Genomic DNA, 14,915 nt, shown 5'->3' with positions numbered 1-14,915 from the left:
ATACAGCAGCTTCTGAGGTAAGATTTTTCTTTTTCAAATACCTATTTTAGGGTTCATCATTAATTTTATTGTCAATTTAGTGTTCTTCTAAGCTTGATCATTTCTGATTTTATTTTTGGGGGGATTTTGTAGGAAACCCATATGTTCAAGATTGAATTAAAGAAGATATTCTTGATTGAGTTGTCAATGTATGTGCCAAGGTGAGTTCATTCGAATCTAATTTAAATGTTATATTATTTGCTTTTGTCATGTAAATATGCGATCTTAAAGTGTTCGATGAATTGCTTAAATGAACATAGATTGTGGGTATTTTCTCATTTAATCTAGGGGTTTTAGTGTTTTCATATGACCCTTAATTATGAATTGCAGGTGATTGATGATATAAATCTAGGGCTCATCGCCAATTTACTTGGTGTTTGAGCTCTCCATTAAATTCTAGCTTCTCCTCCATCGAAGGGTAGTTTTGAGGTAATAACTAGATGGTCTAATTATCAGTTCTTTTTAATCACTGAATATGAATTTCACATTTTAGGTTTATTTTGTTTTGGGGAAAAATTCATTTCTGACTTGCTTTTTCTTGCTGCTGCTTTCAATATTGTGCACCAATGTACTAGGTTTGGTACGAAAAAGATTATTTAGTTTTGCTATTTGGTTAATTTAAAGTGATTGTTTACAGAAGTTTTTACATATCTCAAGAGTAGTAATATTATTTATAGCATCTTCTTTGCCAAGATTTTATAGACTTGAATCCTTTTTGGATTGTACAAGTGTAGGATTTGTTATGATGTTCATAAACATTTCTTATATGAGTTTGTTTATTGAATTTTGTATCTGGTATGCAGCATGTCAGGACACGAGAGATTTATGAACACTTGAAAGTAATCAGAGTAGATAAAGATTGGGGCCTTTTGCTTGAAATCCCATCGTCTCCGGCTTCTACACCTCCATATGTGACGGTATGTATTTCTTTTTTCTTACATTTCTAAAAGCTATGTATGTATACATTGGATGCCAAGGGTGATTCATTTCTACAGATTTCTGACGTGGCTGATAAAGACGTCCATAAGCTTGAGTAGTCTTATAGAGAAGGGATTGATGTCTGAGTAAGAATACTTGGATTCAGGCACTTAGAAGGGCTTGAGATGGGTGTCTTGAAGGTTTGATTTTATCTTTTTGGCTTACATGCTCTTATCCAAATCAAGAAGAATTCTGATTGCTTTAATTGATTTTGCTTGTACATTTTTGTTTTTGGGATTTGACCTTGACCGGGATTTAGTCTATGCATATAATTATTTTGGCATCCTTTTGTTTAGTTGGACTTTTTATTCCATTGCTGGCCCCTTCATCCCCACCATACACCCCCTCAAAAAAGAAATTAGTAGTGTGAGTGTGTGAGTCATCAAGTAATGATGTTGTCACAATGATATGAAGGGGTTCTCCTCCTTTAATTGTTCTTTTTGTGAAATCTAAGTGAAATCATTCACACTTGTATTTGGATGTTGTAGTAGCAAAGTTGGTATATGTAGCCAAGCATTAACCTATTACTGTTCTGATAATTGTGCAGGTTAACTGGTGGAAATTATAATGGTAGAATCCCTTGTTCTTCAACTTTCTGTTAATATTATTGTTCTTTCTTCAAATTTAAAGCACCCATTGGTCTGGAATTTTGCGGCAATTATTAGATTTAAATTTACTACTCTTAGTGATTATTAGATGCTTTTAGCTTTACATTATCATATTTATTTATTAACTCCCTCTTTTTTTTACTCCTAAGGTTTGGTCTTATGTTTTTGGGTTTGGTCTATAGCTCTAGCAGTTTGGGATTGATTAGGTTTGGTCTATAGCTCCTAGATATGGGCAAAATTTGCTGATTTTTTAATACTCGTACGATTTCAGTGACAACAGTTGCCCCCATTGACCCTGGTTCGTATTCTCTTCCCGTCTTCCTTCCTCTCCATATCTCTCTTTCTCCCTTTCTCACTTTATCTCTGTCCTTTTCTCTACATTCTAAGTTTGCACAAACCAAAATATATCATAACTAATTAACCATATACTTCACCTATGGTAGTCGCTTTGAACTGGTGAGCTAATGAGACAAAATCAGGGTCCTGCTCTGCTTTGTCCATTTCTGAACCACATTGAAACCGTATAATTCAACATCCATCATAGACAAGATACGAAAACTATACCTCGACATATAATATTAAATTAGAATCATACATACACGTGTGTTATGTAAAATCATGGTTAATAAGTCAGTAAAATCTATTATGGAGATAGAATCTGTTTTTTTTCCCTTTTAATTTTTTTTTTGTTCAAAAAGTATGCAGTTAGGTGCTAAACTTATGCTTTCATGTCTTCAGAAACAAAAGACTGGTGGGAAGACAAAAAGTTCTTCAAGAATCTGTCACTGAACATAAACTGGCAGATATATTTGTTGCAAAGTTTTGAAATAATCTTCGAGGAGCGGCTACGTATGTTGGATTCCATTGATCTTAAAGTTAGGCTATCAAAAGCCATTAAATTGGTTGACAGGCATTTGCAGCCTTGAAGGTATGGCCTATGGTGGTCCGTATAATCAAGTCATATATATTTTTTAATATTCATGTGCTTATCACCTTATCCTTTGAATGACATTGTCCGATCAAAATTGGATTGAAGTAGGCATCTCATATACAAGATTGGGACTAAGTTTCATGAGAATGTTGTGTGGTTATATAAACTACCACCTCGTGTATGAAGCTTGGCATGTTTGTAACACTTTGCAGCAACCAGCCTAGATTTATCGGTTGGAAAGAAAATCTGCTTAACTTAAAATGATGTTATTAGTTGGTTATATCTAATGCATGATTTTGAGTTAGTTTGAGAGAAGATGGAGACACTATTCATATTATAACTATCATATGTATTCAATTTTTAGGGAGGAGTTGGAAAAATAGAGAGGGCTCATGAAAGATATAGGAAGCTGCAAGAAGAAGGGAAAACTAAACAAGTAGAGAAAGACTTAAGTAAGTTTTAGGATTATATTCTCACCTTTGATGTCAAATACTTATATTGTTTGTGTGTTTTGTACTGTCTGCACTTCTTATAGAAGCAGGAACCTGATGAGTTTTAAATCTCATGATGATTTGATGACATCCTTTATCCTTTTGACTGTTCGTGCTTAATTACTGAATTACCTTTTTTTTAGCTGAAATAATAGAGATATAAGATTAACATAATAAGTTGGGTTAATAATAATATGTTTGTGCAGGAAATCAAGATAATCCCATTTGCTTTTTTCAAGTACCATTAATATCATTTTTTTATGAAAATTCCCTCCAATTAAACAATATTTGTGCAAATTTAACTTTCCCATGTAAATTTTGTTTTTCAATATACTTTTATTACTTTCTCTCTCTACTATTTTACATACTATATTTATCTTTTCAATGTAATTTTACTACTTTTATTTAAGTTTCTTAATTCCCGTGATTTTTGCCCATAAGAGACTATCATTTTGGGATGGAGGGAGTATTTGATTATACAAAGGTCACTTATTTTGAGCGGGATTTATTTTCATGTAAAAATCCAATTATTATTGTTTTTTTCAGATGATTTTTGCTTTGTTTGTGAAAAGAATAACCAGAGAAGATGGGAAGTAAATGGAAACTGAGGTGAAAAGGTTCAGAGCTGAAATGAAAAGGCTAACAGCCAGAGAAAGAGCAACATTAGGCGAGTTTCTTGTTCTTCAGGCCTTCAGTTTTCGGTATCCTTGAATACTTTGAGAGGTATCATACTTTGTTTATTTATGTTTAGTCCATTAATCTTGTTTTTTTTTGGTACTTATTTTGGTGACTTTGCATTTTGGGATTTGGGTATTGTTAATATATGCACTTAGACCGATGCATTTAATATTTAATGTGAATTCAGCTTAATTTCCATTCAAGGGGTTTCCATTTCATTGAGAGGCGAGGGACGATGTCACGATGGACTACGATTACTAAAAATGTTAAAACCATTAAATAGTACGAGTATTGTTTATTTATGCACTTAGACTGAAATTTTCAGTGCATTTAGCTCAATTTCCATGCCATACAAGGGGTTTTCATTTCATTGGGGGGGGGGGGGGGTGGGGGCGTAGGACTATGATTGCAGAAAAAATGTTAAAACCATTTAAGAGTGTGACAGAGATAGAGAGTGGGCGAGAGAGGGGAGGAGAGAGGAATAAGGATCAAGAGAAACAAGAAAGGGAGAGAATGAGAAAGGAATAAGGAAGAGAGCAAAAAAAGAAAAAAAAAAAGAAAAAAAAAAGGTGACTATGTGATGGCTAAGATGTTAAAGAAAGATCGAGGTCCTCAAGAATACTAGGGAGAGAAAAGTCGTGACAATTACAACTTTTTTAGAAGACTGTTATACGACATAATATCTTTTTAATGACATGATAAAAATAAAAATTATAAAAGTGAATATCTTAATAACCATATAAGATAAATAAGGGGAGCGATGAGGAAGGATGAGAGAGCGATTAAGACGAACTTTAATAAACATGACATATAAAATAAATGAGAGGAGGGATGAAAAAAAGGTGCGAGAAAGGGTGAGGGAGCAACTAGGACGAACTGAATTATCAAGACCACAATAGAAGAGTGAAAAAAGAGAGAAGAATAGGAAGCAAGAGGAGGTAAGGTAGTAGCTGATGATGAGGGAACAAAAGGAGTAGAGGGAGATAAGGCTCAATATGTGACGGTGACAATGTGAGAGAAAGAAGACAAAGAGATAAGGAGCACTTGAGGAGGTCAATTATATAACCAAGAAGCAATAAACAAAAGTGTTAAAAGACTTAAAGTTTGCAACACCATAAAGACTTGAGTGATAGAAAGAGTACAGGGAAAGAGAAGTAAAGCTGGTAGGGAGAGCAAGTGATATGGAGTGTATATGTGTTCTCTGTGTGTTAGATGAAAGTGGTAGTAAAATATAACTTTCTCAAAATCAAGAGATATGGGCGTAGGAATATGATTACAAAAAAAATGTTAAAACCATTTAAGAGTGTGACAGAGATAAAGAGCGGGCGGGAGGGGGGGGGGAGAAGAATAAGGATTAAGAGAAACAGGAAAGGAAGAGAATGAGAAAGGAATAATAAGAGAGCAAAAAAAAAAAAGGTGACTATGTGATGGCTAAGATGTTAAAGAAAGTTCGAGGTCGTCAAGGATACTAGGCAGAGAAAAGTCGTGACAATTACAGCTTTTTTAGGAGACTGTTATACAATATAATATCTTTTTAATGACATGACAAAAATATAAATTATAAAAGTGAATATCTTAATAACAATATAAGATAAATAAGAGGAGCGATGAGGAAGGATAAGGAAGCAATTAGGACGAACTTTAATAACCACGACACATAAGATAAATGAGAGGGAGATGAAAAAAAGGTGCGAGAAAGGGTGAGGAAGCAATTAGGACGAACTCAATTATCAAGACCACAATAGAAGAGAGAAGAATAGGAAGCAAGAGGAGGTAAGGGAGGAGCTAATGATGAGGGAACAAAAGGAGTAGAGGGAGATAGGGCCCAATATGTGACAGTGACAATGTGAGAGAAAGAAGGCAAAGAGATAAGGAGCACTTGAGGAGGTCAATTATATAACCAGGAAGCAATAAAAAAAAGTGTTAAAAAGACTTAAAATTTGCAACACCATAAAGGCTTGAGTGATAGAAAGAGTACGGGGAAAGAGAAGTAAAGCTAGTAGGGAGAGCGAGTGATATGGAGTGTATAAGTGTTCTTTGTGTGTTAGATGAAAGTGGTAGTAACATATAACTTTCTCAAAATCAAGTGATATGGATTCGACACTAATCATACTCACACAGTAAGTAGCAAAGGTCTAAAAATTACTCGTCATCAAATATATATGAAGGTCATCAAATTACCCAATTTTATTCTTTGCTCTCATCTTAGTGGAAGATTATGATGCTATGTTGTTCACTAATGATGAGCCTAACCCTGTACAGACTACAGAGCTCTCATTAAGCATAATGTTTATGTAAGCAGTTGGTGTGAATTATCAATTTTTCATCAAACATAATGCCTTGCGCGACCCAATTTTAATTTAGATACTTCTGGTTGTGAATATGTGCTCTATAAAAATAAAATAAAAATATTGATAGTCAAATTGTTTTGTGAATAATGTCCATTTTAATTTTTTTGGCAACACCCGTTATACTTTTTTTTTCTCAAATCCTAGCTTTAGCAAGTACTTAATCTTGATATTGACATGATTTATAAACAATGTGGTTTTGTTCCGAATGATTGGTCTTGTTAATAACTTGTGTATCCTGTTGAATTCAACGTTTTTTTTTTCTCTTCAAGCGCGTATTTTTACTACCATAGTTCCCACCTATAATTTATCTAACAATTGTTGCTTATTATAACAGGATGTAATTGAGAAAGAAAGGAAGCAAAGCAGGTAATCCCTTTGCTTTTCCAATAAGAAAAGTTTTTGATGGCCTCATTATTGTCATGAGTTATGATTGTTAGAACTAGAATGCTAAAAAAGGGATTATTTAGCGTAGACACTGTGTTTTGGGGCAAATTTTGGTGATTTACTCACCTTGTTTAATTTTGGCCCAGGTCATATTCGTTTTTCTAAGTAGATTCTTATGATTGTTTATCAATGATATACTTACTAACTTTTAGCTCAAGTTGGGTCATTTTTTGTTCGAGCCATGTAATTTTGGATATTGTTTGAGATTGATTCAAATAATTCAGTAGGGGTCATTGTTTGGAGCTATTAAAAATTGATCTTTGACAACCAATTCATCGTGTTGTATTTGTTTGTGGTTGCAGTATCATGAGGAGCAGAATTTACAGGCAGTACTGAGTAGGGCATAGGAAGAAGATTAGCTATGAACAACGAGGAGTCGTTATAGCTGCACCCTTTAGATTAGTATTTAGTAGTAATTATGTAATGTGATTCTCATAGATCAATAATTAAGTAATTATAAAGCAATTACAACATTGTAAATATATTAATAGCTAATAGACAAAGTTTGTACTAGAGATTGTGCTGCACCTAATTTTCCTACTGTTGGGAGTCGAATATCTATTCTTTTAGTTTGCTTTTGGAGCCAACTCAATGCTCCATGATTAACCAATGCACATAAACTTACTAACATGTGCATATGCCTTATGTAAGCCTTCTAATAATCCCCACTCTAACTTCTATACCTACACATTATATACTATAAGCAAATTCACTTACATTAATAAATACACGACGACTAATTACACACTAATTACCTAAACAAAATCACGTTGGGGGACCGCGCGCGTAGCGCGCGGGCCAACAACTAGTGTCTATAAAAGTCAAATATTGAGTGATGGTACTTACAAATAATTACGATTTGGGCCCAAGCCCAATTATAAAAACTTTACTCCTTCCATTTTTTTTTTAATTTGTGGACTTTATATTATGTTTTTACTTTAAACCACACTTAAAATTATTTTATCATTTTTTCCTTTCTCACACAATGTCAACTTTTTTTTTTGACAACAAAAATCTTCACACAACCCCAACTTAAATACTCTTTTCATATCTTTTCTCTTTCGTAGTCATCATCTTACTATTATTAAAATAAATCGGGTAATACTATATGCAACCCTTATAAGCATTTAATATCCTCTTTTTTGTATTAAGTTGGAAATTTATCGACAATTCACAAATAAATCGGTGTAATAAATGTTTATTTATTGTCTATTCTTTCCACTTTTAGCTTCTTATCTTTTTCCAAATAAATTATTCACCTACTCATAATATGATAGATATTATATTTAGGATAATATTTGTCACAAGTATAGGATATATTTAATGTATATTTTGTATGTTTATCGTATCTAGGAGTCCTTATCCTAGCGTTGTAAACTCTATATATTTGATCAATGGTACACACTCCAGATTGAGGAGTTTTCCCGATATCCAACATGGTATCACAACTTTAGGTTCTAGATCCAATTTTTTATTTTTTCTGCTTCCGCTTTTTCACCTAATTCTATCACCGCCTCACATCAATGGCTAAAGATGACGACAATTCGTCACCACCGCCACCTTCATCCCCTGAATTTCATCCTGCCCTCACAGTAACGAACATCAAGAATTCAATCCCACTAACCCTAGACTATGAGAAGGTTCAATATTCAAGCTGGGTAGAATTGTTTGAAAATCATGTTTGTGCATATGACGTTCTAGATCACATTGACCCCAAAACACCTTATCCTTCCAATATTTCTGAAACTTTATGGAATCGACTTGACGCGATCGTCAAACAATGGATCTACGGCACCATATCGAAGGATCTTCTTGAGACTATTCTTGGTCGTAAGTCTACTGCTCAACAGACTTGGGACCGAATCAAGGACATATTTCAGGATAACAAGAGTACGCGGGCAGTGTACCTTGAAACTTAACTGAACCCAATTCATCTTGACGCCTACCCTAACGTCACCGCGTTCTGTCAACAGCTTAAGAGCATTTCTGACCAATTAGCGAACGTCGACCAGCCCATCTCTGATCAGAAATTGGTGCTCCTTCTCGTCGCCGGTCTTAATAAAACGGATTATGACACCGTTGCAACTATGATTGCCCAAACTGACCCACTGCCCTCTTTTAATACGGCCTGTTCTCGTCTTCTTCTCGAAGAATCGCGGCGCAACACCAATCACAGCAACCCCCCTTCATCCTTTGTCGCACAACAACAAAGCTCCGCATCATCCGAATCCGCCCAACAACAACCAGCTACACCCGGCGGAGGACGTGGTGGCGGAGGTCGTGGGCGCGGCTGGGGCAAGGCCGATCGAGGCAGGGGGCGCAGCCAGGGGCGTGGTGGCCAAGGAGGCCAGGCTCGGGGTGGACAGCAGCAACAATCCCAACCCTCGCAAGCCCCTACTTCTCAGCAACCTTCTGGACCGATTGGTCAAGGTTGGGCCCAACCGGGCACTTGGCCCAATCAGCAGTATCCGTGGCCTCAATGGGCAACTCCACCAGCCCCCTTTCCAACTATGGGCCATGTTCAGCAAAGGCCCAGTGCACAAATTCAACATCAGCAGGCTTATTACAGTGGTTCTCTTATGTACGGTCAGCCCATGACCCCAACGGAGCTCAGTAGTGCTTACTCAACACCAGGATTGTCCCCACCGGATAATGGATGGTATATGGATTCGGGAGCTACTTCTCACATGAGCCATACTTCCGGTAATCTTCTTCCCTTGTTACAATTAAGCACTAATAATCATATTTTAGTAGGAAATGGTCATCGCATTCCAATTACTGGTTATGGTCATTATAAATTCCCAAATTAATCTCTTGCCCTTAAAGATGTCCTCCTTGCCCCTCAAATTATTAAAAACCTTATTTCAGTCCGTAAGTTTACTTTTGACAATTTGGTTTCTATTGAATTTGACCCTAATGGTTTTTCTGTGAAGGACCTTCGAACGGGGAGGGTAATCACCAGATGCAATAGTTCGGGGGATCTCTATCCTATCACCACTACTGATCCAAGCACATGCCTTTCCACGTCCCTCACCACTGTCGCTCCTACCACTTGGCACGAGCGCCTAGGACACCCGGGAACAGCTTCTATAAGCTACCTTAAAAATAATAATTTTATTTGTTATAATAAGGAGCTAGACTCCAATGTTTGCATTTCTTGTCAATTAGGGAAACATGTTAGACTTCCTTTTTCTCTTTCGAATAGTAATACTTATTGTGCTTTTGATATTATACATGCCGATTTGTGGACATCTCCTATTCGTAGTAGTAATGGTCACAAATATTACCTAGTGCTTCTTGATGATTTTACTCATTATGTTTGGGCTATTCCTTTAGCATCTAAATCTCAAGCCTACCAAAGCTTTCTCATATTTAGGCAATATGTTTTAACTCAGTTTGAACGGCCTATAAAATCCTTTCAAAGTGACCATGGTCGAGAATTCGACAATGACCCTTTTAAAAAAATTTATCTAGAAAATGGTATGGTTTTTAGATTTTCATGCCCTCACACTTCTTCCCAAAATGGTAAAGCTGAAAGAATGATCCGCACTATTAACAATGTCAATCGCACTTTACTATTCCATGCATCCCTACCCCCCTCTTATTGGGTTCATGCCTTAGAGTCCGCTACATATCTCTTAAATATTTTGCCAACCAAGTCCTTAAATAACTTGACCCCGGCACAGGCTCTCTTCCGCACTAACCCATCTTATGATCATCTTCGGGTTTTTGGATGTCTATGTTTCCCAAACTTGGCCGCCACGGCTCCTCACAAGCTTGCTTCTAAATCTACCTCTTGTGTTTTTTTAGGATACCCCTCTAAACCTACTCATAATATTATATTACTCTCTTAAAACTCCGCACATCACCAAGTAATGCATGTATTTTTTTTTTTAAAAAAAAAAAAAAAAAAGCGGAGGGAGTATCATCTTGTACCCCATTTGCTTTTGTTCAGTTTATTTCAATTCAGCTCAGCAAATTAGAACATGACCTAAGGCTGGAAAATACTTTTCCATAGGCCCAAACAAATGAGGAAGTCCCAGTTCATCTTTATGATAAACAAAAAACGTCACTACTACAAAAAAGGCGTTAGAGAACTGTTATAATAGGCTTTATAGATCACCTTAGGGGCGTTCTTCTGCTAAGCGATGTATAAAGTATAGAGAACGGGTCGTGTAGGCGTTTTATATAATAACAAATTCATACACCAAGGAAGGAATACAGAACGATTTAGGCTACTTAACCGTTCTATATTGCATTACAATAGAGAACGGTTAAGTTAGATAACAGTTCTCTAATTTTATTTTATTTTTTTTAAAAAAAATCCGGCCATATGTATATAATTATTCGAATTACCCCTCTACGTATTTTATACCGTATTATTCCTGTATTTTAATAATCTGAATTATTTTTGTATTTCATTTTAGACCTGTATTCTTGTTTTATATCTTGTAAATTTATATATCCTGTAAGAAAATCTTCTTATTTCCTATGTAAAATAAATCCAATATCCTGTACGTGCAATATAACTTTATGTATAATAAAATTAACAAAAATATTTCCAGATACGACGAAAGCCATCAAAATATACTTCATATATATAATTTAAAACATTCAACCACAATTAAATTGAATCATCCATACAAAATTTGTTCTATACAAACAAATATGTGAGTTAAATATAAAAAACCTTTCTAGTTAATGTTGATTAAAAAAAAAAATTGATGCCCCAAAATATACCAATACCATGTTGATCTACAATTCACATAAATCATCGTCGTCGTCATTTGGTTGATGGTATCCGGTAACATATGAAATCCACCTTTCCCTAAGCTCGTCAATCATTTGTTGAGAATATGTACGAGGAACTTGCTTAAAATACTACAAAACAATGTAAAATACATACATATTAGTTAATAATATAAAATAAATTGGTCTACATTTAAGGATATTGTACAATGATACATAGAATTACTAAAAATTGGTGGCTATTGCCATTTTTGCAAATCAATCAGAATGGATGCTGAATAGATTAACAGTTTGTCGCGGTGATACAGAAAATTCAAAAACAGAAATTCAAAATAGAGTGTCACTGTGGGGCATGGATAACAAATAAGCCTCAGTCAACAACATAGGTATACATCCTAAGTTGCCAACAAGGCACAACCAAACAAGCAAGAGTAACAGATCTTGCAAGCATTTACACAATATCTCATGAAGTCATGATAGCAACAGCAAAGATTTGGAATACAAAGAAGTAACAAATTTCAAATCATAATAACAATTTGATCTCTTTATGTGCCATCAATATCATTACAGTTATAATTGAATTTCGTTGAGCACTACTATTCGAGTTAACTAGCTTAGCATTAAGACACAAGTTCTTCTATTTAATATAACCAAACTCTATTAGTTAAAAAAAAAACAATTAGCTAAATAATCAATAATATCTTTATTGATTTAAAGTGCACATCTAAAACAAAATTCACCACATTAAGTCATTAACCAATAAATGTTGCATAATTGATAAATAAAAAAAAAAAAAAAAACCCAAAATAATGTAAAAATAAATTAATAAATCAAGAATGGAGCCAAAACTACGAATATGAAGCCAAAAAATGGGTGTCCCTCTCCCACTTATGAGAAAATCCCTTTGAAAAAACCAAAAAAAAAAACAGAGCTGCTGCTAAAGGGTCAGTATTGGATTAGTGCTTAATGGCTGCTAGGTAGTGGTTGATAGGCTGTCCAAGGGTGCTATCCATTCTGCTGACATTGACACAGTATTGGAAGATATTCTCTCGTTATGCTCTAGCTTTGATTTTGTTAATTGGAAACATGTAAGCTGAAAACGCAATTGTGTAGCTCATGCTCTAGCTAGGATTATTCCATTTGGAGTTGAACAAATTTGGGAGAATCATTGTCCCCAAGATGTTGCTCCTTATGTGTTGATGGACTCTTTATCTGCTAATTAATCTATTCCTAGCTTGGTTTCACAAAAAAAAAAATAAAAATAAAAAAAAAATGCAACACAACCAGTTGCCGCTGCTGCTAAGAAACCAGACCATTTCAGAAAGTCTGAACCTGTTGCTGCTGCTAAAGGGTCAGTACTTGCAGGAGCTGAGTGGTCTGTAAAATCCCCATTCGGCACAGTGGAATTCTGCCCCTTGGCTTTCATACTAACCTCCCGCTCCTCAGCATTCGAATTCTCACCCTTCCCTTTCACTACTATCAACCTCCTTTTACTCCAAACCCTCCCTTTCACCAATACATGCAATAGAAAAACCCGAACCCCTCTCATCTCCCCCAAGATAAAAAACCCAAACGAAAGGCAAATCGACGAAATTGGAAACCTACAATCAATCACAGCACACTTCACTAACCTCAAACTCCTCCCATCCCTAATCAATTTCACCCCAAAAACCCATACTTTCCCCCCTGAACCTGAGTACAAAGCCAAATCTATGCTCTTCTCAGGAGATTTGCTGTTGTTATCCAAGAGCAGATAATATATGGCGTTCCTCTAGCAAGACAATTCATAGCTCATGCACTTCTTATTGCAAAAGACACGAGTCGTCTTGGATTTTCCAATACAGTGTCTCATTCTAGAAAATACAGTCTTTAATTGGCTATATCATTGCCCCAAAGTAACTTTAAATAGTATTCTCTAATATAATTGTAAATCTGTACAAACATACCACCTGGGTAAAGCCTACACTGATTGTAAGTTCATTTTAGACAGACTACATAACTAAAATATTTTCGTGAATAATAAATGTTAATTGTTAAATAGTGAAATTATCATACTACGTATATTGTTAGAGATCGTCTTCAGATAGGGAAAGTCCTAAAAGGTCAATTAAATTAGTTTTCTTAAATAATGTCATTTAATTAATTTCCAAGAACAATAGAAATGATAGGGAAACCACAATATTCCGAAACACTGATTGAAGCACTTTGATGCATCCACACTTCCACATGAATCAAATTAACAATCTGTTACGTGGAAGAAGGGACAACTTATTCGGAAAGCAGAAATATTATGACTATCGTTTAATCAAATTGAAACTTTCCATGTTCAGCGGTTCTCCTAGAGTCCTAGTTCTATGTGAAGAAGTACGAAACAACTAACCAATCTAAACATAACCACACATCCATTTTTGCTAACATAGAAATCTCACAAGCAAACAAAAGTGGTTAAATGTAAGAAGGGGAAATAATGAACTGCTGCCTTTTCTTTTCAGAAGCAGAATATAGTCAGATGTGTGCATAGTTTCAATCACAAGATCTCATAACCAACCCTTTTATGAAAGAAAAGCAAAGCGAATCAATATTTCTAAAATATATTGCAGAGTATTTGAAATTAATAGAGCACAATTCAATAATCCAGTGGTAATTAGTTTCCCCTACCCCTCTTTCTTTATCTGATTAGGGTTCTAAATTGAACTTAGGTAAGATTAATTTGGCTAAAATTATTTTGATTACTATTGAAATAAATATAATTCGGCAAAATTAAGGGTAATTTGATTGAACTTACTGCAATTCAACTGAAATATTTGCATACAAACAATCGATTGAATTTAACCCTAAAACTAGAACTTTGAAGTTTTTTTTCAATCACCTAAAATTCAAATTGCGAATTAATTTAATAGATGAAAACTTATTAATTTAATTATGTTTCCTTCCTATTTTGAATGATCCATGCAGTTCAATTGACAAATAATCAAAATTCAATAACCCTATAACAAGAAGATTCAATTCGAACCTACCTCAGAGGAGTGGTGCGATGCTCAGAAATTATGCGACGATCGGTGGTACAGCGGTGGAGCGGTGGTGCGGCGAACAGTCAGCGGCTGAAGTTATGACAGTGGTGGAGGTTTCACGAAAGCAATAAACAAGCAATATTTTTTTTTTAAGGTCTACGAGTAGTTAAAGTGAAAGTGATCGAACGTGAAATGAAAGTGAAAAGAGGAGCGCTCTTTTCAATTCATTTTAGCCACCTTTAATTAATTTGGGCAAATTATTATTATGTATATTTTTTCCTCCTAATAATTAAAAAAAACAATTAATTAATACAATACAAAACGGTTGTTAAGATGACCGTTCTATATCATCTATAATAATTAATTATTTTTTAAAGATATTTTAGAGTAAAAAAATAGAGAACGTTTAACTATGCTAACCGTTCCATATGTATTTACATACATAATGCCTCTTATACAAATACGTTCTATATTCTTCTGGAGAACGTCTATCTTTGGTAATCGTTCTATTTTTGCGATCTCTAATCTAGTTTTTGGTGTAGTGCGTTTATCTAATGGCAATTTTGTAAATAAATCAATGTAAAATCTCAGTCATCATGAGCATTTATGTAAATTAATCAACATTACCAGGGTCC

General features: G+C 34.9%; 1 protein-coding gene and 1 long non-coding RNA gene across 2 annotated transcripts; one reads left to right on the top strand and one right to left on the bottom strand.

Moving 5' to 3' along the window:
- Positions 1 to 8,043: 8,043 nt before the first annotated feature.
- Positions 8,044 to 9,330, top strand: LOC110704872. Its single transcript, XM_021882686.1, has 2 exons — positions 8,044 to 8,410; positions 8,519 to 9,330. Exons 1-2 carry the CDS (start codon positions 8,044 to 8,046, stop codon positions 9,328 to 9,330), a joined length of 1,179 nt encoding a protein of 392 aa, XP_021738378.1.
- Positions 9,331 to 11,086: 1,756 nt separating this feature from the next.
- Positions 11,087 to 14,529, bottom strand: LOC110705089. Its single transcript, XR_002508039.1, has 2 exons — positions 14,287 to 14,529; positions 11,087 to 11,401 (listed from the first exon to the last, which is right to left on the bottom strand). It is a non-coding gene; the product is annotated as an uncharacterized LOC110705089 (long non-coding RNA).
- Positions 14,530 to 14,915: the final 386 nt, after the last annotated feature.

The sequence above is a fragment of the Chenopodium quinoa genome, unplaced genomic scaffold (genome assembly GCF_001683475.1).
Source record: "Chenopodium quinoa cultivar QQ74 unplaced genomic scaffold, ASM168347v1, whole genome shotgun sequence".
Classification (NCBI taxonomy): domain Eukaryota; kingdom Viridiplantae; phylum Streptophyta; class Magnoliopsida; order Caryophyllales; family Amaranthaceae; genus Chenopodium; species Chenopodium quinoa.
Note: the sequence above shows the minus strand (reverse complement) of the source record. Positions and strands in the feature narration are given on the sequence as shown.